Genomic DNA, 25,609 nt, shown 5'->3' on the forward strand with positions numbered 1-25,609 from the left:
ACGCGCTGCTCCGGGCGCGCCCGCGGCCCGAGCCAATCGCGGCGGCCTCCCCGACCCGGAAGGGGCGGTGCGGGCGCGGCCTGCGCGGTGCGCGGTGCGCAGCTCCCGCCGCCGCCGCCGCCGCTGCCCCGGCACGGCTGTCGCATTGCGGCCCCCCCCGCGCCGCCGCCGCCGCCGCCGCCGCCCCGCCGGGCCCTTCCCCGGCGTCCCCGCCGGCCCCGCTCGCCCCGCGCCGCCCCGCCCCGGCCGCCATCCGCCAGCGGGGCCGCGGCGTCCGCCCGCGCCGGCCCGCGCCGCAGCCCGAAGCCATGAGCTTCTTCGGGTTCGGGCAGAGCGCGGAGCTTGAGCTGGTGCTGAGCGACGCCGAGAGCCGGCGGCGGGTGGAGCATAAAACGGAGGAAGGCAAGAAGGAGAAATACTTTCTCTTCTACGACGGCGAGACCGTGTCGGGGCGGGTGGTTCTCACGCTCAAGAACCCCAACAAGCGGCTGGAGCACCAGGGCATCAAGGTGGAATTCATCGGGCAGATCGGTGAGCCGGGCGGCCTGTGGGCACGGGTGTCCCTCCTTCGTGATGCCTCTCGCGGCTCCGGTTTCCCACCCAACCCGTGCTGCTGCTTGAGAGTTTTATTGGCTTTGCTTGCGCCCGACTCTGGTTCTTGGAAAGGAAGGGAGGCTGTAAATGATGGAGTGTGGGTGAGGCCAGGTTATGAGGAGCCAGGTTATGAGTTCCTATTGATATGGTTGCCAGTGGAAATTAAGCATGAACGTTGTTTCCTGCTCCTCTGTCTCTACTGTGCTGCCTTGCCTGCTCCTCATGCCCTGTTCTGGAAGATTTTCGAGCTTGTATGGAATAACTGCTTGGTATGCGCGTTATTGCCCAAGCAGGGTGTGTTAGAGCTGCTGTGGCTGCACATTAGTTCTTATTCCCCTCAGGCCTCTTTGATAAATCACTGAAGTTTGTACCACTAAGTGCACTTCCCAATGCTTTCCATCTCCTGCCTTCTCTTCTGACTTCTCGCTGCCATGAGATCAGCATGAGGTGAGAGAATTTAACAGGTAGGGGGACTGGGGTGTGAAGGAGGGATGTGCCACAGGGATGATGCTGTTCCAGAGCAGGTACCAGAGGCCAGGCTGTGAGTGCTGGGTCCTGCCTGCTCTCAGGTGAGCACAGAACCCATTCCAGATGGTTTCACTCGTGGTGGCTGTGGCCTGAGCAAGCCACCAAAATGCTGGCAGGTTATTTTCTCAATCTGGAAACCTTATAGCTCTGAAAACCTGAAATTACAGCTTATACCTGTTTGACAGGCTGGAGTGTGGGAAACATCACTCTGCTTAAGGCTGCAGGGTGCCAAACATGACCTTCTGAGGTAGCAGAGAACTCAGTGCACTGACATTTGCCTCCCTTGCTTTAAGTTTGATTTGTGCCTTCTGCATTGTGGGTCACGATGGAATGGGCTGATTCCTCTTTTTCTCCTGGCACGTGGCTTCTCCCTGTGACATCAGCCAGCACTTTCCTCTCGGTGGACACAAGCATTCAGTGCACAGAGAGGCTGGGTTATTTATGTCACCTGCCTGCCCAGCCTAAAGGGCTTGGTGACATTTGCTGTTGTGCGTAAGTGAAAGGAGTTCTAGTGCCAGAATTTCCATTAGAGAGACAAGGTGAGCAGAGGGCTGTGAGAAACAGGCATCACTTAAAAGCTGAGATCTCATCGTGCATATCAAGGAGGGCAGAACTGCAGTTCCTGAACACCTCTAATTCCTCTCAGAAGCCTCCTCTGCACAGTTTAGTGCTGACACTGAGCCTGTGTGTGTGTGATTGTCTGATGACTTAGGTTTTTGTTTCCTCATGTAAGCAGAAAGGCTTTGCCTTGCAGAAGGACTGTGTGGGTGTCCTGTAGGCACAGGCTCACATGCAGGGCTGGGAAGGGCAGGTTTCATTGATGGTTTTGTGTAATCCCAAGCTGTTCATGCAAATTGCAGTGTGTTAAGGGTTTTGTTGCTTTGACTTGAGGCAGAAAACTCCGTGGAGGCGTGGAGGGTTGCTTTCATTAAATGAGGAAACTTGTAGTTTCCTGCTGATGTGGGAGGGTTGTGGGGAAAAGTGAGGCAATGTGGCCATGCTGGTCACTTGAGCTGGTTTGAGCAGTGCTTCCAGAGGTGAAAGCTCTTCCCTCACCGTGCTCACGTGGCCATTAATGTGTTATCCAGGGCGTGGAGGAGCAGTGGATTCAGCTGCCATACAGGGTGGCTGTGCAGCAGGATCAACAGCGTCATTTGTTCCCTTCTGCAACTCAAGGCCACTCCAGCTCTTTGCTGTCCAAGGATACGCAGGAGCAGTTGGAAGCATCCTATCCCTTCGGTTTTGCTCTGTCACTGTCTGTTCCAGAGAAGCAGTGGTGGTTTTTCCTCACAGTGGCAATGCCTTTGGCCTGGAATACAGTGCAGAAAATTATTGGAAGGGTTTGCATGAGCTGCAAAGAGTTTGACCGTATTTAATATCGATAAGAGGTGACTCGTGTCTCCCCAAGGAAAGTTCTTGATTTATTGTAGTAAGTAAGGCTGTGTGGACCTTTTCCTTCCTGTTTCAGGGAGGAACGTTGTGGCCTACACCTGGCTCTGATGGAGAGCAGGGAACAAGTGCAGTTCCGTGGAGCCACGGGCTCCCCTGGTAGGTTCTGTGAATGGTACTGAAGGAAGGAGTGACCTGGACAAGAGAGCTGATGAAAATCTCCCTGTATCACGTGGCATTAAGCTTAACCTGGATTTCCATTTTCCTAGAACTCTACTATGACCGAGGGAACCACCACGAGTTCGTGTCCCTGGTGAAGGACCTGGCCCGGCCCGGGGAATTCACTCAATCGCAGACGTTCGACTTCGAGTTCACACACGTGGAGAAACCTTACGAGTCCTACACGGGGCAGAACGTGAAGCTACGGTGAGTCCCTGCCCTGGCTGACCCCAGTTCTGTTCTGTGTAAGTGCTGATACTCACTGTGGTGATGCAGGAATAACAGAACTCCAAGTTAATTTTGAGGGCTGAGTTGTAAAAGGCTGCCTTTGAGGTCTTTATTTTACAAGCGTGCATCAGGCTCTTTATGGAACTTGTTCTTCTCCTTTTGAGTGACAAGAGAAATCAGCCCCTTTTGAATCAATCAAATACTTGCTAATTTATTTGATAATTCAAAAAAAAAAAATCAAAATAAACTGTTTGGTTTAGTCTCCAGTGCGGATATTTTTGCTGTAATCAGTCTTGTCAACTTTAATTGTGCTCTGTATGCAAACAGATGCTTCGCTTGTGCCTTGTTCATATGTTAGAAATGATGTTTCACATTGAGGCACTCAGTTGACTAAAAATCCTTTCACTGGTTTCAAAGTGGGGGTTGGAGAAGTCTGAGATCTGCACTGGGAGGTGTGGCTGTGCAGCCTGATGTAATCTTGTAAAAGGGCAATGGTTTTAACATGTGCAGGCTGTTCCTCAGATCCCCAAAACGGGGCTTAGGTAACTCGGGCTCACAAATGCTTGGAAGCTGAGAGGAGCCTGCTTTTCCATTTGAAAATTCCCTTCTGTCTTTTCCAGTGTGGGATGTTGGCTGCTCCAGGGGCAGACATATGTAAAGAGCTGAGGGCCCTTTTGCTGTGGGCTTATTTTGTTCAGACCTGGACTAAAAGAGAGCAATGGAACAGCAAATGACATGGGAAGAGGAGCTTCCCTGCTGTTCTGCTTCCTTGAGGCAGTTTTTTGGTTTCCTGCTTATTTTGTCCCTTCGGACATTCCCCATTCCCTGTTCCTGAAACGGTGGCCCTTCTCTCAGCTGTGCATGAGCTGAACTGAGCACCTCACCTTGCCACAGAGAAGGTTCCAAGCTTCACTGGGAAAAAGGAACTTTCTCGGTCGGTCTGTTGAGTTGATCACATGTTTTATTCAGATTTGCAGCCAAATGCATTTCAGCTCCTTACATGGATCTGTAGTAAGGCTGCTTGGATAGTCCAGTCCAAGCCACCCAGCCCCTTGTCCCTGCTGCTCCCCGTGTGACCCTGATGGGGGGGGACTGTCCCCACAGATATTTCCTCCGTGCCACCGTGAGCCGCAGGCTGAACGATGTGGTCAAGGAGATGGACATCGTTGTGCACACCCTGAGCACCTACCCCGAGCTCAACTCCTCCATCAAGATGGAAGTGGGCATCGAGGACTGCCTGCACATCGAGTTCGAGTACAACAAGTCCAAGTGAGTGTCTCAGGAGCAGCTGGGGGCTGTGGGGACCCATCTGCTCCAGGTTTCTTCAAAGGAATTTCATGTCCACGTGCTCCAGAGAGGCTGGGAGACAGCTCAGATCCTCCCTGATCCGTGGGTTCCTGTCTGAACGAGTGTGCTTGAGATCACTCAAAAAAATCACCAGCAAGGGTATGAGCAAAAGTCAGATTTAATATTAGACTGCAAAGCACAATGGATTCGTTGGCAAGATTCACTCTACTTACAAAGGGCAGCTAAGGCACAACAGGGAAAGCAAGCAACAACAAAACCAAACAAAATCCAGGCAATCAAAACAGAAATGAGTTGAAACTACCTAGGGGGGTGTGTGGGTCTGTGTGTCTGTGTGTGAAGACAGCGCAAACAAGGATGAAAAGGAATGCGGCCTAAAGCTTAACAACACTTAAACTTAACAGTACTTTGACTTAACTTACACCTTAATTTATATCTTAACCTTAACAATCTGCCTCGAGGCGTGAGGGTATCGGGCCGTGTCTCAACGATCCTCCAGCTATAGCAAACCTGAGGGTTTGCTGGCTCGGAGAGGCGTCCCCCTCAGAGGGACCCTGCTGGTCACAGCCCACTGTGCTCCAGGAGAGCTCAGCGGGCCCATCTTGGAGTGCTGTTTATAGGGTCTCAAGAGACCCTTCAGTCATAACAAGGTTTCATCCTGGCCACGGTTTGGGTGGCTCCTTTCTTTGAAAGCATGAGAATAGGAATGCTGTGCCGTTCAGGCCAGAGGAATATTTTCCAAGGCTGGTCACGAGAAAAACAGAAGCTTGTTAGGAGTTCCTGGGAGCAGACAGTGGTTTTTGCTAAGCTCAGAAAGAGCTGAGCCCAGGTGGTGTTTTTGAGGATGAGGCCTAACAAGCATTTTCTCAGATCACACTGCAGCCTGGAAAGAAGGAGGATGGTGGGGGGAGGATGCACCACCACAGTTCCTCTCCTTTCCCCATATCTCTGGATCAAGAAGTGGGAAGCAATGGCTGTGGCTCACTGAGCCTGGAGCACAGCATGAATTTCTCACTCCCTGTATCTTTGGCCAGATCAGTACTTCCAGGTGTCTCCAAAATACAGTGTTTGCTCCTTACCAGACAATACACCTGAAGTGGGAATTAAATCCCAACCCAGAAGTTGGGAAGAGCTCTTTTGAACTACACTGAGTGCTTCTTTCCCACCAGGTGCTGACAAATCTCCCTGCAGGTGGTGATTGGTCAAGGGTTGGACTCGATGATCTCAGAGGTCTTTTCCAACCTAAATGATTCTGTGATTTGGCTTGGTTTTAATTGACCTAAAATACTGAGTTTGGAGCCTTTGCTGTCACAGGGGTTTCTTGCAGATACTCAGCCTGAAGTTACGTTTTTAATTTATCTGCTCATGCTGAATGTTCTCGTGGGTTTCCAAAAGAGCAGAGGATGGAAATGAAGGGCTGTTTGCTGGTGGGGGTGGTTGATTTGCCATCTGCTGTGCATGAGAGCAAAGTGCCTGCCCAGCAAGTTCCTGCACGTCAGCCCGAGCCCTACTGCACAGGGTTTGATCCTGGTGTTTTCTCCCCTCTCGTGCCAGGTACCACTTAAAAGATGTGATTGTGGGGAAGATCTACTTCCTGCTGGTGCGGATCAAGATCAAGCACATGGAGATAGACATCATCAAGAGGGAGACGACGGGCACGGGGCCCAACGTGTACCACGAGAACGACACCATAGCGAAGTACGAGATCATGGATGGGGCACCTGTGAGAGGTGAGAGGGCACAGGAACCCGCAAATTCCTCTTCTGAAGGCTTTTGGGGTGGGAATACAAGTCTTGCAGTATCTTCTGTGTGCTCAGTAGTAGCATCCTCTTCCACTGGGCTTAGAGCGGGGGATTCTGATCCCCTTCCTTCTCCAGTGTGATGAGAGGGAACTGAGGCAGAATGAGTTGCAATGACTTCATTGTTTTGATGAAGCGGTGGCAGAACCAGCTATACATTGACAGCTGGCATTGCTGCAGCTCAGAGCAGAGGGATGGTGTTCTTGCTCTGTGCCAATCTCCTGTGCCACTGTTCCTTTGCCCAGCAGAGTCACCTGCCAGAGAAAATGTCACCTTACTCATTTTTTTCTGCAGTGCTGTCTCGATGCAGGTCCCAAAAGAGTCCTGTGCTGTTAGAGTGGAGCTGGAATAGCTGTCAGCAAGGGCAGGATCTGGCTGTGGACCGTGCATGCTGGTTTCTGAAGGGAGTTGAGGTCTTCTAGCTCATGTTAGTCCACTTGTGGAAACGGTGACAAAGTTTGTGGCCGTGTGAGTTTGTGTTTTGCTGCTGCTCTCCTGTTTTATATCCATCCTGTCTGTGCTGACAGCTCTGTGCCCTTTCCAGGGGAGTCCATTCCCATCAGGCTCTTTCTGGCTGGTTATGAGCTGACTCCAACCATGAGGGACATCAACAAGAAGTTCTCTGTGCGTTATTACCTCAACCTGGTGCTGATTGATGAGGAGGAGAGGCGCTACTTCAAACAGCAGGTGAGAAACAGAGCTGCTGTTCTCCTTGGACCTGTGGATTGTTGGCTGGGATACTGTGACAAGGCCCTACTGGGAATTTGGGATCCATCATGTGGGAAGATGGTCTAGAAGAATGTCCATGCAGGTCAGATGTGTGTGGTGGTGGGGAGGAGTTTGGAAAGTGCCTGCCTAGGATTTCTTTTCTGCTCAGTGGTGGAGCTTCTGTGCTTCACCTTATCAGTGACACTAGGACAGAGCTACCCTGGATGCCCTCTGCATGCCCAGACCCCAGGGAGGAGATCTCTACCCAAATTCCAGGCATGCTGCACTTCCAGGTGTGTCTTGGCTATGGGTGGAACACTGAGCCTGGTTCAGCCTGCGGGGCTGGGTGGGGCAGCAGAAGGTCTCAGCAGAAGGTCTCACGGGCCCTGACAAGCCTTGGCTGTGTCCCTGCAGGAGGTGGTGCTGTGGAGGAAAGGGGACATCGTGAGGAAGAGCATGTCCCACCAAGCTGCCATCGCATCCCAGCGCTTCGAGGGGACGTCCTCGCACGGCGAGGCCAAGCCCCCCGGGCAGCCCGCGGAGAACAACGGCCGGCAGTGAGGCCGGGGGGCCGCCGGGAGCCCCCAGGACAGCGGCACCGAGGAGGAGACGCTCAGAGACTTCACAGAAATAAATACCCGTTTTTGACTAAATTCCTTTCTTCAAAGGACTGGCGGGGTGGGACGGGGCGGGAGGGCTCGGCGAGCTGGAGCGCTGGCGGCGCGGCGTCGGAGGTGCCGGGGTGCTTCCCGATCCATACATTCCTCTGGAGGCTGGGGTCGGCTGCTTTGAGGCAATGTCCGGAGGCTGCGGAGCTGCCTGATCTCCTCTGTGCCCCGAGAGCCTCGGCCTGGCGGCGGGGAAGGACAGAGCAAGCGAAGGCCCCATCTGCTGCTGCTTCTCCCCAGCCGTGTGGAGGTTGCTTTGGGGCTGTGTAGGATGGATGTTTTTCTTGCCTTTCCGAAATCTTCCCTGGGGAAAACGGCCTGGTGATTAGCTGCGTGCTAGAGGAGGGATCAGAGACTGTGGTGTGGCCTGCTGGAAGTTGTGTGGTGTCATTCCCTCGCTGCTTCTCCTTCTTCCTCTTCGTGCTGACGTTGGATTCCTTGCCACAAGCAGTTGGATGATGCAGGTGACTCAGCCCTGGGACTGCCACCCAGCAGGACTCAGCATGGGGCACGGGCAGGGCCGTGCTGTGTCCCAGCAGGAGCTGTGGCTGGTAGGAGGGAGTGAGATGTGTGGATACAGGAGGAGGTGGCGCAGGGTGGGCAGAGCAGTGATGGTCCCAGTGCTGCTGGGTGGGCAAGAAGTGGGGGCAGGAAGGCTCCTGGCCAAGAGCAGTGCCTTCCTAGTCTTGTCCTGGCAGCTGCCTGAGTGCCCCCGAGATCCACACTCCGGCTGCTGCACTCGTGCAGCTCCCAGGTGCTGCTACAGAGCAGCCTGGAGAGGTGTAGAGAGCAGTTTTGGAGCTCTTGGGGGCTCTCTTGGGGTGTGTTTACACTGCACACGCTGCCCTGCCCGTGTCTGTGTCCTTGGGACAGAGCAGGCTTTGTGTAGGGACAGACAGCAGGGCAGGGCCGCGTGTGTGCTGTCTGGTTTGCTGCCTCGCGCGTGCGGGACCAGGATCAGCGGGGGCAGAAGGTGGATGCAGTTGTTGTGGGAGGCTCAAACAGGCCTGTGTGGGCTGCTGGATGGAAGCGTGGCAGAGCTCTGATTCCAGAGACACATTCCTGAGGCCTGAGCTGAAGTCACCAGCGAGGTCTGAGAGCATGCAATGAGCTGAGAACCTGAATGTGGGTTTTCTTTTTTAAAATAAGCTGCTTTTAGCCTTCAGCTAAGTAGACTCATGAGAACACTACCAGAAGGAAGTCACTCCTCCATTAAAAATCAGATGTGGCTTTGTAGACTTGGTGGACTGAGTTTGGAGAATGTCCATCCTGTTTAGCTGCCCTTCAACAAGCAGGTGCTGAGACCTCCTACCCGAGGGGGAGACAAGCCTGCACCGCGTGCTGGGATGGGAGCTCTGTCAAGTGGGATTTGTCTGGATTTCCCTGAGTTTGTGGCTCGCTACTTTGTCCAGCTTCCTTTTGGCTCTGGAATCAAGTTCCTCTGTCCTACAGCTGAATGTCGAGCAGGTGTCTTGCAGCTGGGAAATGGAAGTTTCTGCTTTGTTCAGTGGAACGGTGCTGGTGGAGGGAGTGGGGCCGGGGTGGGAAGGGAAGCTTTATATGTAATGACAGCTACTGTATTTCAGTGATAAATGTGTGTTTTCTGCTTGCCAAAGTAAGTTATCTTTTCCTCACCACGTGTAAGGTTGTGGTTTTTAGTAGAGCTGGCCAGTCTCACTCTGTAGAGGACTAATGCTCTCATCTCTGCTGACCGCTTGTGTCACCCCATGTTTCTGCTGTGCACCACAAGGACGTGGCTCGCTTTGCCCCCACGGCGAGTCTGTGCCGTGGGCTGGGGCCGTGTCTTCCCAAGGCTGGAGCAAAAGCTCACTGCAGACAACAATCACCTTGTTGTGCCAGGGCCAGGGGTGGGGACCTGCTGCAGGTCTGCCATGGCAAAGGACCCCGGATGGCACTTTGGACACTCCTCCCTCCCTCCCTGGGGGGAACTGCCTGTCCTGCAGCCAGGCACAATCCCTTAGGGACAAGTGAAGCTCCTCTGGGAGCCCTTGGGGATGGCAGACTATCTTTCCATGGCTGAGCTGAGCACAGCAGCACCCTCACAATCTTCCTAAGCTTTCCTTCAGCTCCCTCCTTGCTGAATTCCTTTGTTCCCTTTATTCCCCTGGATTGTAGGCCATGTGGTGGTAAAGAAACCCCCTGGATGGAGATGTCTCTGCATTCCAGGAGTGGTTTTTTTTCCTGCCTGACTGGATATCAGATCATTGCCTGGCTGTAAGGAGATGGCTGTTTAACATCTGTTCATCGTTCCTGGAGGGTTCCCTTGGAAAAGGTGCATGAGCCTGGACATGGATTTGGGGTTTTTTTTTCCTTCTTTGTCCCCTCTCCCCTCTGTCCCTACGTGTGGAACCAGAACTTAGAAATAATCCCCATTTTTACTGAATCTAATGGACCATTCAGCCTGTCCACCACTGGGCCCTCTGTTTGTCTGGGGTGGAGCAGATGTGCTGAGCATCCTTAGAGAGAAGCTGGGGTCACTCCAGGACAAGGTACTCTAGAACAGTGTTTTGTTAGCATGTTAAGGGGCAGATGCTGCTCGAGCAGTCCTGTCCCCCTGAGCTGGTGGTTCTGTGCTGTACTTGGGTCATTCCCTCTCTCCCAGGCAGAGGGCAGTGGCCAAGTACCAAACCAAGCAGTGCAACTTGTAATTAAGCCTCTGCTGTGTTTACATGTTTCTTAATTCGTCGTCTTTTCAATGGCTGTATTTTAAAAGTTCGGTTTTTTTGTCTCTCCAATTAAAAAGAGCCAGCCCTGGCTGTCAAATGCTGTGCACGGGTTTGTCTGGTGTTTTATATTGGCTTGGGTTGGGGCTTTTTTTCTGTGGTATGAAGAGATTTTTCTTTAAAAGGTGCCATAGTGTGCAGCTCTCCAAACGTGCTGGAGGAGTTTGTCCTTTGTTATCTTTAAAAATCCTTGGTCTTTCTTTAAGCTGTGTCACTGCTTGGCAGCTGTGCTGGTGGAGGACCCATGCAGCTTAAAAACGAGCAGGCTGGCTTTATTTTCTTTCATTTCCCTGATGACAGCACTGAAATAAGGCAGGAACTTTTGTACCTGCAGGAAGTTCACTGCGATCAGCTTTGTGTATCCATCTCCAGAGAGACTTGTTTACAAGGCCATGCAGTGACAGGACAAGGGGGAACAGCTTCAAACTGACAGAGAATAGTTTAGATGGGAGAGTGGGGAGAAATTCTTCCCTGAGAGTGGTGAGGTCCTGGCACAGCTGTGGCTGCCCCATCCCTGGCAGTGTCCAAGGCCACGTTGGACAGAGCTTGGAGCAACCTGGGATAGTGGAAGGTGTCCCTGCCCAGGGCAGGGGTTGGAACAAGATGATTTTAAGGTCCCTTCCAACCCAGGATACTTTATGATTCTAAATTTTCTCATTCTAGACAACTTAGGGATTCCTTCCTGCAGAAAAATGTCCCTCTGCAGTACATGGAGCTGCACTAGACCCCAAACTAAACAAAGAGGATGTACCTGTTTCTTCCTTCAAGAGCTAAACTGCAGATTTCCCACTATTAAAACCCAAGTAGCTGCAGTTGATTTCAAAATGCTTTGTTTATTGAAAAAAATAAGCAAAAATAACACTGTCAGGGGAAGGGATGTGTGGCTGCAGATCGTGGTTCATGGTGCTACGGCTGAGCAGGTAAATTTGAAAGTTGTGCTGGTGGAGGAGCAGGCATCAGTGGAGCTGTGCTGCTTTCATGTGGCTTTTACTCTTCCAGGCTCAAGACAAAATCAAACTCCTCTGTGGTAAGGAACAAAAAGCCATAAGTGAAACTTCCAGCTTCTCTGACTACTGAGGGCTGTGTGACAGAGGGAATCAAGAGTCCTGGGAGGGTCTCACCTTGTGTCAGGGGTTGGACGGACAGGCGCTGCTTGGCAAAGAGCATCATGTTCTTGAGGGGCCCCCCCTTTGCTTTGTGTTCCAGGTGGTGAACCTTGATCTCAGAGAGGGGGATGAAGCGCTTGGTCATCCTCACAAACTGCACATCCACCTGGGAGGGGAGGGGCAGCACAGGAGCAGGTTACACAAGGACACAGCCTCCAGATAGGCCGTAAGATCTTTGAGGGATAAAGATTTAAAACTGAAGCAAGCGACTGATGTGCACTAACAGCCTGGAAGCTGTGCCTTGCTCAAGGCTAAAAGAACTTCCCAGTACTTCCGGCAGGTGATTTGTTGGCAGGAATCAGCACTGTGCACCAGCAAGGTGCATTCATGTCACAGACAATACAGAATTAAGATGTGGGGTGTAGCCAGCCCATGAACACTCCCTTCCCTACAATATGATGTGCCTCAAAACTACAGCTTTGTTCGTTAGGCACTGACAGTGGTTCTTAGCTCATTTTCCTAACTCGGGGTTCTGCCATGCATGGAGGCCAGCTCTGCAGCCGATTATTTGAAAAGGAAGAGAGGCCAGCTCTGCAGCCAAGAGTTGAAAATGAAGGGAGATACATTTTGGTAGCCTTCTGGAAAGGGCAGGGGAAAAAGCAGAGAAAACAGTCAGGATTGGATTTTCTCTTGAGAGAGAAGAAGGCAGCTAGGCCAGGACAGAAGCTTAAGATTTTCAATATGATGCAAAGAGCCTTCTCCCTTCTCTTGGCTTGCACACAGAGCTTGAACAGCTGCATTTAATACAGTACATTACCATGGACCATTTGGGGTTCTCTTTTTTGCTGGTGGAGTCATAATAAAGATGCTTCTTATCAAACTGCGTGTGATCAGGGTACGCCTCCTTTACGATCTGAAGCACAAGGGGAGAAGAAAGTTTCCATCAGTTCAAAACACCTGTCAGCAAAGGGTATGAAATATGACAAGGAATAATCCTGGTGCAAAAATCAGCCTTGCTTTCCCTGAACTCCATTCTAGCAGCTTCCTTTGCCTTTCTTGGGTCAGAGCAGTGCAGAACAGTCACCGAAGCTGGAGATCAGTGTGGAAGAACACACAGAGGAAAACGGGGTAGCTGATGATAATCTCTGTGATGAGTTCTCCTCTTAAAGAAAAAGCTGCTCTGTGCCCTGGGTTTATTCTACTGCCTTGTGGGCTCTGCTGACTAGAATTTAGTGAGTCAGACTGGAATCAGTGTGGAACAACGCTTGGCTTGGCCGGGAGTGCACCGAAATGTCAGCAGGAAAACAGCACAGTTTGGTTCCATCTCTCTGGGGACACACGACTGAGTCAGCCCTGTGGTGTTGAGCTGAGGTGTCCTGAGCTCATTCCCTGCTCTCGCTGGACAACTCCTGCACTCTTCGGTTCTGACACACAAGGAATGAGCTGCTTGATGACCCATTCATTATCACTTCTCCCCTCTCCCCAAAACGCAGGCGCTCACCTTGACGATGGCCACAATGCCAGGCTCTTTGCAGTTACTGTGGTAGAAGAAAGCCTGCTGCCCAAGTTTCATGGATCTCAGGAAATTCCTTGCCTGTCAGGAGTAAACAGAGACTTTCAGCTCTTTCCATCAAGTTCTCAGGGCGTAATTAATAAGCAGCCAAGAACAGGAACTAACAAGAGGAGAGGTAGATGTGCTTCAGAATTACTCGGGTGATGTTTCCTACAGTTGTCATAGAGATGTTTTTGTGTTGGAATGAAATTGGGTAAAAACAAGGCTAAAGAACAAGATCCTGTTGGTCAGAAAGTGTGTGGGAATTCAACAGCTCAGCCACCCTTGCCCAGGAGAGTTGTCAACAAACAACTGAGAGCAGAGCAGAACAGAGCAGATCATGTATAGGGGGATAGGGAATCCTGTGGAGTACAAGGATCATACATAGCAGGGGAAGCACACGTGGAATTCCTTTGGAACAGAAAGCTGTACACTGACAGAGTATTTGGGTAAGTGCAGACTTGCTGTAAGGTATCAAAGGTTGGTCTAAGCAAAAGAAAAACTGGATGATTCGACAGAATATTTCCCAACCTGAATCCACCTCTGACCTAGAGGCCACTAAGCAGCAGTTGACTTCAGATTCCTGCCAAAAAGCACCTGTATGAACAGGCAGAGCGTCCTGAAAGGAAATGCTTCAGGCAAAGAAAAAGCTGTGGGCAGAGCCACCTTTTTCCTACTGCTATTTCAGTGACCCCATGTGCTTCCTACCTGGTAGTTCCTTACTCCATCCCAGCAGGTTGTCTGATTAGGCTGAGCTTTCAAGTCATCAATGCTGAACTACCAAATGAAATGAAAATAAAGATTAATTCAGGAGGTTTCTGATCTCTACAGTGTCATTGTCTGCATTGAGCCTAAGCATTTGTTGCTAGCAGCTCCTTCAATTATAGCACAAAGTTGACACAATTTTTATCTCCCACGGGGCCTACAGAGAAACCTTTACAAAGCAGCAGTGTAAAGGCAGTCTGAAATAGATGCTGCTCCTGTGATCAACAGCCAAGCATCCTGAGAACCTGATTTCCTCTTGTGTTATGCCTCGTTTGCGTATGAAACCCCAAGGTTGTCACCTTGGACAAGAACATTTTGTTTTTCTGTTTCCAGGAGGACAAATGGGTTTTGAGAAGAAAAAACAATCTGAGTTGTCTGATGCTTTAGTGCCTCAGCATCTAGGCACTAAAGCTGGGCAGGAGTGACCCTGCTGGTGTCCTTTGCTCAGTGAGGGGGGTGTCAGTGCTTACCTTCACATCCACCCCCTTCTCCAGCCTGCTCTCTGGTTCTGATTTCAGCAGCCAGTGACAATACGTGATCTTGCTTTCCTCCCCACCGGACTCAGATGCTTTTTTCTTCCAGTTCTTCCATCCTGATGTGGATTTTCCAGCTGGAGGTTTTGCAGACTTCCCTTCTTCCTGCTTATCCGAAGCCTTCTCCTCGGTTTTGGCAATTTTAGCATCAGACTCTTCTTTATCTTAAAAGACATTGAGATGAAACACATTTTGTCTCAAAAAATACTTTTAGTTGTCCAAGCTGGTTTCACAGATTTGACTGCAGCAGGAGTTTGGGGCACCCCAGGTGCTCAGGTAGCAGCATTACGCATCAATGATTCTGAGTGTTTCTAATTTGCATCTGAAATAAGGATATTTTTGTGTGTGTGCACAAATGTAGTTTAATAGTCCCAGCTAGTAATAAAAAACCTCGGGACAGACCATGTCTGCCCACATGAAGTGTAGTTGAATTTTTTTAATTAATTGCTGAGAAATCACCTGCAGGCAACAAAGCAGATTTAGGTGAATCTGGTAAGAGAAACATTCAGCAGCAAACCACACTATTTCAATTCCTGCAGCAGCTGGAAATCTTAGTTTAACCTCCACTGAGCTACCTGTTCAGAAGGGATCCACATCCTTTGTTTCTTCACGACACAGACAAAAAAAAAAAACCAGTTATTAAGAAGTGATTAAAGGGTAAGAAGATGGTTACTTGCTAGAGTGGATCAAGCAGATGAGTGGCACAGACGAGCCAACTGTGCAATTTTTTCATCTTATACTTTAAACACCACATCATGGGGCCTTCAGTGCAATGTTCTTGCTGCTTTTTTTTGTAGCTGGTACCACATCAGCTTCCTGGCACTGCACTGGGTGTACTCTGACTGACCAACTCTGCTGTGCAGGACCTGAAAGCTCTGCATAAATGGGCCTGAACTACATTTCCTAACCCCCTTGTGCTGAGAATACATCACTGTTCTTATCACACACCTAGCAGACTTGTCTCAGTCACGCTTAGGTGCTCAGCCCATTTGGCACAGGAAATGCTGTCTCTGGGACATTTGCTGAGAAAGACAGACGGTTAATACGGCTGTCTGTGGTTTCGCTATAGCCTGGAACCTCAAACGAGAGATGCTAAACCAGTCAGGATGTCAGCACAGACCTGCTACTGCTTCTTTGTCCCTCTTTCTGCTCGGCCAAGGCATCGCTGGTCTCTCTGAATTATCTTCTCTTCACTGAGAAGCACCCGATGAACGAGAGGAGGAGGAGGAGGAGGAGGAGGAGGAATTACCGCTCGTTCGGGCAGCTGAAAAAAGTAGAGATAGCGGAGGCAGAGAGCTTGCAAGCGCTGTAGGGCGAGCGCAGAGCAAGTAAATCTTTCCTTGAGCTCAGCCACTTCCTCTATCAGTGTGAATGCTGGCAGGGCTTGGGGGCCGCACCCTGCAGCCCTGATGGACACCGGGGGCTGGATTCCTGCTGCACGGCGGGGCGGCCGCCGCAGAACGGTCCCGACGGTGCGTGGGCTGAGCACGGCCCCGCTGCCGTGCCAGAGGGGCAGTGCCTTTGGGAAAGGGAGCCGTGCTTGTCTCCGGAGCTCAGCCCAGCCTCGCCGCGGGCCCCTGGCTCAGCCTGCTGCTGGCCGTGCCCACCGCAATCCCTCCGGGAGCGGTCCCTCTCCGCACAGCCCCTGGCTCAGCCTGCTGCTGGCCGTGCCCACCGCAATCCCTCCGGGAGCGGTCCCTCTCCGCACAGCCCCTGGCTCAGCCTGCTGCTGGCCGTGCCCACCGCAATCCCTCCGGGAGCGCTCCCTCTCCGCACAGCCCCTGGCTCAGCCTGCTGCTGGCCGTGCCCACCGCAGTCCCTCCGGGAGCGGTCCCTCTCCGGAGTTCCAAACCCACCCGGCGCTCTCGCTCGGGGGACCGCACCTCGGCACGGGGCTGGACCGGCTGAGCCCCAGAGGCCTCTTCCAGCCCCACCGACGCTGTGGTTCCGCGGGAACCCAGCCCCTGCCCCCTCTGTCAGCAGCACTTACACGGCTCCGAGCCGGCCGCCTCCTGCCAGGCCGGGTGGCATCAACTTTTCCACCTTCTATGCCAAGCTTTCCCCTTCCTCCCTCCTTCCCAGCCCTCCGAGCTCCCGCTCACCAGCTCGGGCCGCTGCCGCCTGTCCTGTTCGCGGTGCCGGGCGGGCAGGAGGAGGAGGAAGAAGAGAAGGAAGCGGCTCTGAGAAGCGGTGTCCCGCTATGCAAGGGCCGGCTCCCCTCCCTCGCTCCTTCCCGGGCGGGCTGTGCCCGTGGCAGGACTACAGCTCCCAGCATGCCCCGCCGTCAACCGGAAGCCGGGCAGCGGAAGGCGGAGCGGCCCCGCGCGGCCATGGCCATGGCGTGGCGAGCGGCCCCGCGGGCAGCGGCGCGGCTGCTGCTGGGGCGCCGAGGGATCGCGTCCTGCCTCGACCGTAAGGAGCTGCCCGGCCCCGAGCGGGGAACCCCCCGCGGCCCGGGGAAGGCGGGCTGGGGGACATGGACGGCGGGTCGGTGGCCCCGGAGCTCCTGTCCCCGCCCGGAGGGATGTTTCCAGCTGCCCATGTCCCCGCTCCCCGTGTCCCCGCTCCCCGTGTCCGTGCTCCCGTGTCCGTGCTCCCGTGTCCGTGCTCCCGTGTCGCCGCTCCCCGTGTCGCCGCTCCCCGTGTCGCCGCTCCCCGTGTCGCCGCTCCCCGTGTCCCCGCTCCCGTGTCCCCGCTCCCGTGTCCCTGCTGCCCGTGTCCGTGCTGCCCGTGCTCCCGTGTCCGTGCTCCCGTGTTGCCGCTCCCGTGTCCCCGTGTCCGTGCTGCCCGTGTCCGTGCTCCCGTGTCCGTGCTCCCGTGTCGCCGCTCCCGTGTCCGTGCTCCCGTGTCCGTGCTCCCGTGTCGCCGCTCCCGTGTCGCCGCTCCCGTGTCGCCGCTCCCGTGTCCCTGCTCCCGTGTCCCTGCTCCCGTGTCCCTGCTCCCGTGTCCGTGCTCCCGTGTCCGTGCTCCCGTGTCGCCGCTCCCGTGTCCGTGCTCCCGTGTCGCCGCTCCCGTGTCGCCGCTCCCGTGTCGCCGCTCCCGTGTCGCCGCTCCCGTGTCGCCGCTCCCGTGTCCGTGCTCCCGTGTCGCCGCTCCCGTGTCGCCGCTCCCGTGTCCGTGCTCCTGTGTCCCTGCTCCCGTGTCCGTGCTCCTGTGTCCCTGCTCCCGTGTCCGTGCTCCTGTGTCGCCGCTCCCGTTCAGGGCGCCGCGGGCGCGGACACACCGCAGCGGGTGCCCGGCTGTGGGACAGAACCCTCTCCCTTGTCCCTCCCTTACCTTTGCTAGAGCGTGCTCAGCAGTGGGAAAGAGCGCACAAGAAGGTCCTTCCCTCTCCCCGGTCCTCCTTGCTTTTGTTAGACTTTCACCGTTTTTCAGATTTGACAGTGAATCAAGGAGTATCTCGCAAAGAAGAGGGATTATAAAAAAGAAGGAAAGCGACTTTTTAAATGGGCAGACTGATAGGGCAAGGGGGAATGGATTTAAATTAAAAGAGGTTGCCCAGAGGTTGTGGATGCCCCATCCCTGGCGGTGTTCAAGGCCAGACTGGACAGGGCTTGGTCTCGCAGAAGGTGTCAGGGGGTTGGAACAAGATGGTCTTTAGGGTCCCTTCCAACCCAAACCATTCTGGTTCCAGAACACTCTGCAGATGAATTACTTTGATGCCTAAATGTAACAACATTCAGAATTGAAGCAGCAGCACCCCTTATGAATTTCAGGAGAGGAACAGTGTTGGATCTGTGTGTCAATGAAGCACAGGTTTCAAATGCAGAACCTAACTAAAGCTTTCGATGCTGTTTCCAAAGAGCTGCTTTATTCTTTGCTTCCAAGTCTCCTTTCTTTGAAGCACCCCAGGACTGTTCCCTCATATTTCTGCAGCACAGACTTAGTGCGATGGAGTGACAGCTGCCATGGACTGTGCTCCCCTGTCCCAGCTTTCCCATGCAGTTAGCTTGGAGCTAACAGAGACACCTGGCATCTTGGATTTGTTTTGTCCCAAGAAAGCCCCTCCCAAAGCCCCCTGCTCTCATCACAGTTCATGATATTCCCAAGGAGCAGAGAAATGGTGTCTGCAGCAGAGACCCTGAACTGTTTGTGTGAGTTAACGGGTGCCTTGAAATTGTTTGGGCTATAGATGAAGTGGTTGTGCTGCTTTGCCACAACAGATGTGTCTTTGTGTCTTCCTCCTTTCCTAGCATCCACTGGACTCACTGAGGATCAGAAGGAATTCCAAAAAGTTGCCCTTGACTTTGCTGCAAAGGAGATGGCTCCTTACATGGCCGAGTGGGATGAGAAGGTAGGACAGCCTCAGAAGGGCTAGACTGCTCCCTTTTTCCTCCCTTGGGACGTTATGATCCATAGGCCTCACTGAGGGGATCATGCAATAGCTCTGGGGATTGTCATTGAAGCTGCTGCTGTAGCTGGGGGGAGTAAATGATCAGAAATACCTTGAAGCTTTCCTAGCCAGGTTATTCAATCACCTGAATCTTGGATTCAATCCTGGAGCGTGTCTGTGTAGGTACCACCTCTTCTTTGACCCACCCAGTTGACTTAAACTGTGCAGGAGGGTGGGACTTGAGCTGGTAGCCCAGGGGTACCAAAAGAGATTGAAGTGACCCTGAATATTCATTGGGATATCTCTGCCTGCCCCAATAGGAAATATTCCCTGTGGAAACGATGCGGAAGGCAGCCCAGCTAGGATTTGGTGGGATCTATGTGAAACCAGATGTTGGTGGCTCTGGATTGTCACGACTTGACACCTCCATAATCTTTGAAGCTCTGTCAACAGGATGTGCCAGCACCACTGCTTACATGAGCATCCACAAGTGAGTGTGTCTGGGAAGGGGTGGATGGTGTCAGCCTGGCTGTTCTGTGGGCTCTAAATCCAGCTGGAGGCAGCTCCCTCACTGCTGCTTATTATTTGAATATTTAAATTGTGACGTGGAGTACACACCTCCCTGTGAGGATCCCTGGATGGCAGTAAACAAATAGGCCACAAGGACTGAGATGCCACCAAGAAGTAGTTTTAGCTTTGTGGCATGCGAGATGGGATTAAGTTCTGGATTTTGTTCCCTGCTCTGCCACTTAAGCTGTCTGTAGATAAGTAACCTGCCTGGAAAAAGCCTTTGTGCCTCAGCTGTGCTGCAACAGAGCCAGAGGCACCACCTGATCCCGGGGCTGTCCTGCTTGTACAGACATGGCCGGTGACAGGTCACTTGGCACAGAGAGCTGGAATGATGCTGCCTCCTTCTTCAGGTGCAGTTTTCTGGAGAGGGAGCAGGGCTGAGCACAGAGGGGAGACTGAGGCTCTTAAACAGGAGCCTGCTGTTCCACAAGGCAGCGTGTCAGGGTGCATGGAAGGTGGAACAATACATTTTCAGGTCTCAGGGCTTGTGGCTGAACTCTGTGGAGTTTTCCTCTGTTCAGCCAGAGATGTTCTTGTACAACCTTTGTTCACATCCTGAATGCTGGTCCTTCTCTCCCACCCCAGCATGTGTGTTTGGATGATCGACACCTTTGGCAACGAGGAGCAGCGGCGCAGGTTCTGCCCATCGCTCTGTAGCATGGAAAAATTGGCCTCTTACTGCCTGACTGAGCCAGGTGAGCGTCCTCACCCAGGACATCTTCTCCTTTCTCTTTAACTGGACATGGACATTGCACAGGGCTGGAGGTGAAAAGTTTCTTTCCATGTTCATTTGAGGAAGTTAGGGAGGGGTAGATGATGATTGCTGACGTGCTCGTGGTACAAACCCAGGTGTCAGGGTATGATCCCAGGGAGAATTTGTAGGCTCTGGACCTTCTGCTTTACTGGCTGCTTCCTTACCTCTCAAACAGGGAGTGGCAGTGATGCAGCTTCCCTGCTGACCTCAGCACAGAGGAAAGGGGACACCTACATCCTGAATGGCTCCAAGGTACCTCTTTGCTCCTGCTAAAGCCTGCCTGCACACCAGGGCCTGGGTCTCACTGTCCTTCCAATTCCCTGCTGTCTCCTCATCTCTGTGCATTCTCCCAAGGCAGGACATGCTCTGCAGAGCTTTCACCAGCTGGGTCCCTAAATGCCCCCAGCTGTGGGGTCTTTGCCCCTCCATCTCTGTACCCTGCCAGCTGCTGCTGTGGGCTCAGGGTTAGTTTATGAAACCACCCCAAAGCCCCACTTTTCTTGTTGTGCTCTCCTGCAGGCCTTCATCAGCGGGGGAGGTGACACCGATGTGTACGTGGTCATGTGTCGCACAGGGGGCCCAGGCCCCAAGGGCATCTCCTGCCTCGTGCTGGAGAAGGGAATGCCAGGGCTCAGCTTTGGCAAGAAGGAGAAGAAGGTAAGAGACTTGGTTTGTGCTTCCTGTGTGTTTGAGGGAAGTGCAGGACAGAGATCACAGAACCACAGAATCATTAAGGTTGGAAGGACTGCCAAGATTGAGTCCAAGCTGTGACCGATCCCTATCTTGTCAGCTGGAGTGCCACATCCAGGTGTTCCTTGGACACATCCAGGTGACTCCAAGCCTCCATGGGCAGCTCCTTCCAGTGCCTGACAACCCTTTCCATGGAGAAATTCTTCCTGATGTCCAACCTGAGCCTCCTCTGCACAGCCTGGGGCTGTGTCCTCTTGTCCCAGTGAGTTTGTCTGTGCAAAGCATTAGGTATCTCTTCATGGATGGGACTGGAGTCCCAGCCTGACAGGGTTTTACCAAGCCAAGTCCAGCTTTGGTGAAATTTGCCCAATACCCATCCCTGTGGTAAGCAAAGGGTTTTAGTCTCAGGAACATCAAGGATCACTGGATTTGTACCTCTTCTCAAAAACTCCCATTCCAGCTTCCACACTGAGGCCAAACCATGCAGACCATGGGTGTTTTGTGGCAGCTTGGCAGTGAGACCAAGGGGTTGAGTGCAGGCTGGTGGTTCTGTGTTTGAGCTGGAGTTGTGCTGCTCCTCAGGCAGTCTGGAAGGAGCTCTGTTTCTTCCCAGGTAGGCTGGAATTCCCAGCCAACTCGGGCTGTGATCTTTGAGGACTGCATTGTTCCTGTGGGAAACCGGCTGGGAGCTGAAGGGCAGGGATTCAGCATCGCCATGCAGGGGCTCAATGGAGGCAGGATAAACATCGGTGAGAAAGGCAAAGAGAGCCAAGGGAGGAGAACAGGATCTTCTTGTTGCCTGTCTGAATTAACTTCACATGCACTCTGTGTCCTTGGCTTCTCCCACCAGCTTCTTGTTCGTTAGGAGCTGCTCACGCCTCAGTTCTCCTGGCTCAGGAGCACCTCACTGTCCGCAAACAGTTTGGGGAACCCCTCGCCAACAACCAGGTAACCCCTGCAGCAGCTCTGCCCTCCAGAGCTCAGCTCTTCCTCATCCTGGAAGGGCCATCCCTCACTTCACAGGGCCTTCCCTGGAGAAGTTGGGAACACGCTCTTCCTCTGTAAGGAAGCATGTCGGGCCTGAGCCCTGCCTGCAGGTGCTGGGGCTGTGGCTCGGACCCCTGTGAGGGTGCTGACCCAACCTTTGCTCTGGCTCTGGCAGTACCTGCAGTTCAGGCTGGCAGAGATGGCCACACGGCTGGTGGCAGCGCGGCTCATGGTGCGCAACGCGGCACGGGCGCTGCAGGACGGCCGGGAGGACGCGGCCGTGCTCTGCTCCATGGCCAAGCTCTTTGCCACCGACGAGTGCTTCGGGGTAGGTCACTCAAACACCACTTGGGATCCTAAATGGAAGCTTGGAGACCCTCCCTCTTAGTGCCCAGGGTGTCAGGGAGAAGTTTGTAGCGACCCAAAGCCAAGCCCAGAGCCACAAGCCTGATTTGAGGACAGGATGTTTTAGAAGACGTGGAGGCTGCAGGATTAATCTTTCCATGGCGCTTTCTACACCACTTCCTAGGGAGCCAAAAGGGACACAGGACAGGGAGCAGAGCATTTTTCTTTTCCAAGGGTAACTTGCATATTGCAGGGTGATCGTTCCTAGGTAGCAAGTGGTCTTTCCTAGACCGCTGAAAAATGATCTTATCACTTTGAAAATGATCTTATCACTTTGAAAAATATCTTATTTTGTTACCTTATCAAAATATCCCTGTACAGAGAAAGCAAGAAAGGAGAAAAGGAACACTTGACGCTTCCTAGCCCAGTGTCATTTAGAAGCTGTCTTATGTGCTCAGCACTCTGCATTTTTGCTGTTCTTATGTTTTCTATCCTGAACTGAGGGCTAGGACACATGGAGCCATGTTTCCATGGAAACCAGCGCCCTGCTGGCCAGGTGGCAATCAGGTGGTTTGGGTTTGCATCCACAAACCATAGAAATGCAGCAAAAACCACCTTATTCCCTAGAAATACCCATCCCTGGGTATCTCTGTACCCATCCCTGGGTGTTTCTGTGCATTGCTGTTCACGTAAACACACCCTTCATGTGAAACAGGTAACATGGTACCACCGAGAGCAGCACTGATGGGGACTGTGAGAGTCACACCACGCTTTTAAGAGATGAGATCAGGTGACCAGGGTAAAAAAGTGAGCCCAGGTTCCTGGATCCTTGCCAAGCTACTGGCACTGACGTGTCCTTCACAAGTCACCTCACAGCAGTGTTATCCTCTTAGATCTGCAACCAGGCTCTGCAGATGCACGGGGGCTACGGCTACTTGAAGGATTACGCGGTGCAGCAGTTTGTGCGAGACATCAGAGTCCACCAGATCCTGGAAGGTAAAAGACACCCTGATTACAAGTGAAGTCAGCAGTGGGGTTGGGAGAGAAACTCCCCTGGAGGCCCCCACCTTCCCACATGACTCTGATTCTTGGGTTTCAGAGCCCTGCTCTGCTGTGAGCATGAGGTGTCCTGTGTGTGAGTCCCCTGGCTGGGAGCTCTGGGTGTGTGGGAGCAGTTACTGGCTATTTTAAGAGTCTTACAGCAGAGGAAGATATTTAGTTGTCATGTTAGCAGTGCCTCTGTCCAGTTTCATTCCATTACTCCGGGTCACGTGGTGATTCTCCCTAACAATTGCCCCCCTGTGATTTTGGTCTGCTTGCACTCTTTGACATCATGCCTCTAACAGTATCTGGCCTTTTATAATCTCAGTTTGGCCTCCTAAACGTTTTGTTGTCCCTGCTTTGAAGTCCCCTCACCTACAACCAGGGTACCTGATGAGGGAATGTGCTCTTTCCGATACTGAGTGGGTTTGCAGCTTGTGTGTGTGTTGTATATGTGTTAAATGTAAAGCAGAGAGCTCAGATGTTGCTATAAACCCAGTTCTGCTTGATGCCTGGTCCTGCATCCTCCCAATGCCCAAATAAAAAGCAGCACCAGCTTTCCCAAGCAATGTGCTGGCACTAGGCAGTTGTGCTTTGGCCCAACACCTCCTGAATGCCACCTCAGCTGGTGGGAGGAGCTTCTCTGTGCCATAAACTGCAGATCAGGGAAGAATTCTCTTGGCATTTTGAGGGGGAAGATATTGGACCGTGTGTTAGCTGTGTTTCCTTTGCACTCCCTTCCTGCTGCAGGTACCAACGAGGTCATGAGGATGATTGTGGCCAGGAATCTGCTACAGGGCTGAAGCCAGGAGCCTTAAAATTCCTTCATCTGTTACAGCTCGGCCTGTTTCCCTCCCCTGCTCACTAACTCTCTCCCTGGGAGTGGAGAGGGGGATACCCCAGTGGAAACAGCCTTCCTGCCTTATCCTGTGGGAGCACAGCTGGATGGCACAGCTGCATGCTGTGCCTGGCAGAGCTGCTGTCACCAGGCTGGCATTGTGCAGCCCTAAATCACAGCTGTGAATGCAAGCCTCTGTCTCCAAATCCCGCTCCTGGCCTGCTTGCCACACGTCCTCCTTGGAAAAAAAAACACTAGAGCTGCTGCTCACGTCTGCTGAGTCAGGACTGAAACGGGAACCTCGGGCAGAGATGTGGCCTGAGCCCATGGGATCACTGAAATCTTTAATTTTGAAGGAATTAACTGCTCTGCTTAAAAACCTGGGTTCTGACAGCACCCCTGGGACAGGTGACCACAGGTGACCACAGGCTCTAACCACCTGCAGAGTGCTTGTATCCCAGGATGCCTCTTCTTTAGCTAGAAACACTCCCTCTTTTCCCAGAAAACTTTTCCTGATATCCCAACCACTGCTTGTTCTCTGTATTCCCACCACATCTTGGTGCCTAATCTCAAAGAAGCCTTTGCAACACAAAACTGCAGATGAAAAACTAAGGTTATGTACAGAAATATTGAACTCTGTGGCCTCCAATCAGTGAAATCATTGCTGTGAACAATGTGAGTAAAAATATTGGTGAAATAAACTATTTTTTCCTCTCGAGTTTGGAATCAATAAAGCAATGATGGAAATGTTACTGGAGCTGTCAGTTGTGATAATTTTCCGTCTGTGGTATTTCAGGTGTTTAAACAGAGGTGACAGGGAATTTTTGAAGTAGGTGTTGCAAAATAGTTCTGCTTGAGGATTTTTTAAGTAATGTGTTTGTTAACCCCTTCAGATCAGCCAGCTCCTCTTTTTTCTCACCAGTACTTGGCAGGGGGGAAGATAACACAGAGCATTAGCAGCAGAATCATGGAATGGGACCTTAAACCCATCTCATTGCAGCCCCTGCCGTGGGTAGGGACACCTTCCACTTATTTATCTCGGTTTCTACTGTTGCTGGCAGGCCCTGAATGTCCCCTGCCTCGGTTTATTGCACATTGAATTTCCCCCACAGGGCAGAGAGGGCGGTTTAAAGGATAAACACCTGTGCCTCAAAGAGAAACAGCCACCTGCCCACCGGAGAGACCCTCTACCTGCAGGAGATGCCCTGCGGCTGGGAAGGGGTCTCAGGCTGGCAGGGAGGGGTCTCCCTCCGGGGTCTCTGTCTGAAATCTCCCTCCGGGGTCTCTCTTCACGGGTCTCTATGGGGAGTTTCTGGCCAGAGGTCTCTCTCTGGGGTCTCTCCCCGGGATCTCTAGTGGGGGTCCCTGCCCGGGGTCTCAGTACAAGTTCCCTTCCGGGGGTCTCTATCAGGGGCCTCTCTGCCCAGGGTCTTTCTATTGGGGTTCTCTCTTGGGGGTCCCTGCCCGTGGTCTCAGTCCGTGTTCTCTCCTGGGGGCCTCTCCATCGGGGGTCCCTGTCCGTGCTCCCAGTCCGGGCTCTCTCCCGGGGTTCTCTGCCGGGGGCCCGGGTCCGTGCTCTCAGTCCGGGTTCTCTCCCGGGGGTCCGGGTCCGTGCTCTCAGTCCGGGTCCTCTCCCGGGGCTCTCTCCCGGGGGTCCGGGTCCGTGCTCTCAGTCCGGGTTCTCTCCCGGGGCTCTCTCCCGGGGGTCCGGGTCCGTGCTCTCAGTCCGGGTTCTCTCCCGGGGCTCTCTCCCGGGGGTCCGGGTCCGTGCTCTCAGTCCGGGTCCTCTCCCGGGGCTCTCTCCCGGGGGTCCGGGTCCGTGCTCTCAGTCCGGGTTCTCTCCCGGGGCTCTCTCCCGGGGGTCCGGGTCCGTGCTCTCAGTCCGGGTTCTCTCCCGGGGGTCTCCCCGGACC

General features: G+C 53.1%; 3 protein-coding genes across 9 annotated transcripts; 2 read left to right on the top strand and 1 right to left on the bottom strand.

Annotated features, from left to right (window-relative positions):
• Positions 1-215: 215 nt before the first annotated feature.
• VPS26B (VPS26 retromer complex component B) lies at positions 216-10,229 on the top strand. 4 transcript variants are annotated; one of them, XM_082296918.1, is made up of 7 exons: positions 402-531; positions 2,591-2,670; positions 2,781-2,937; positions 4,063-4,227; positions 5,818-5,993; positions 6,607-6,749; positions 7,185-10,229. In XM_082296918.1, exons 2-7 carry the CDS (start codon positions 2,622-2,624, stop codon positions 7,329-7,331), a joined length of 837 nt encoding a protein of 278 aa, XP_082153044.1. In that variant the 5' UTR covers positions 402-531; positions 2,591-2,621; the 3' UTR covers positions 7,332-10,229. The 4 variants fall into 4 exon arrangements, with proteins under 4 accessions (XP_082153043.1, XP_082153041.1, XP_082153042.1 ...); XM_082296917.1 differs by lacking the exons at positions 2,591-2,670; positions 7,185-10,229 and adding an exon at positions 6,357-6,530 and having other exon boundaries at positions 216-531; positions 6,607-6,741; XM_082296915.1 differs by lacking the exon at positions 2,591-2,670 and having other exon boundaries at positions 217-531.
• Positions 10,230-10,995: 766 nt separating this feature from the next.
• THYN1 (thymocyte nuclear protein 1) lies at positions 10,996-16,381 on the bottom strand. Its single transcript, XM_082296936.1, has 8 exons — positions 16,241-16,381; positions 15,259-15,402; positions 14,076-14,302; positions 13,549-13,617; positions 12,790-12,882; positions 12,106-12,201; positions 11,304-11,454; positions 10,996-11,204 (listed from the first exon to the last, which is right to left on the bottom strand). The coding sequence occupies exons 2-8, from the start codon at positions 15,299-15,301 to the stop codon at positions 11,170-11,172; spliced, it is 714 nt and encodes a 237-aa protein (XP_082153062.1). The 5' UTR covers positions 15,302-15,402; positions 16,241-16,381; the 3' UTR covers positions 10,996-11,169.
• Positions 16,382-16,432: 51 nt separating this feature from the next.
• ACAD8 (acyl-CoA dehydrogenase family member 8) lies at positions 16,433-24,448 on the top strand. 4 transcript variants are annotated; one of them, XM_082296945.1, is made up of 13 exons: positions 16,447-16,550; positions 18,015-18,232; positions 18,332-18,432; positions 18,792-18,961; positions 19,627-19,736; positions 19,971-20,047; positions 20,315-20,452; positions 20,586-20,747; positions 21,099-21,234; positions 21,336-21,433; positions 21,648-21,800; positions 22,711-22,813; positions 23,609-24,448. In XM_082296945.1, exons 2-13 carry the CDS (start codon positions 18,175-18,177, stop codon positions 23,659-23,661), a joined length of 1,359 nt encoding a protein of 452 aa, XP_082153071.1. In that variant the 5' UTR covers positions 16,447-16,550; positions 18,015-18,174; the 3' UTR covers positions 23,662-24,448. The 4 variants fall into 4 exon arrangements, with proteins under 4 accessions (XP_082153070.1, XP_082153072.1, XP_082153073.1 ...); XM_082296944.1 differs by lacking the exon at positions 18,015-18,232 and having other exon boundaries at positions 16,433-16,550; XM_082296946.1 differs by lacking the exons at positions 18,015-18,232; positions 21,648-21,800 and having other exon boundaries at positions 16,433-16,550.
• The last annotated feature ends 1,161 nt before the right edge of the window (positions 24,449-25,609 follow it).

This window comes from Coloeus monedula (assembly GCF_965178545.1).
Source record: "Coloeus monedula genome assembly, chromosome: 25".
NCBI classification, from domain to species: Eukaryota; Metazoa; Chordata; class Aves; order Passeriformes; family Corvidae; genus Coloeus; species Coloeus monedula.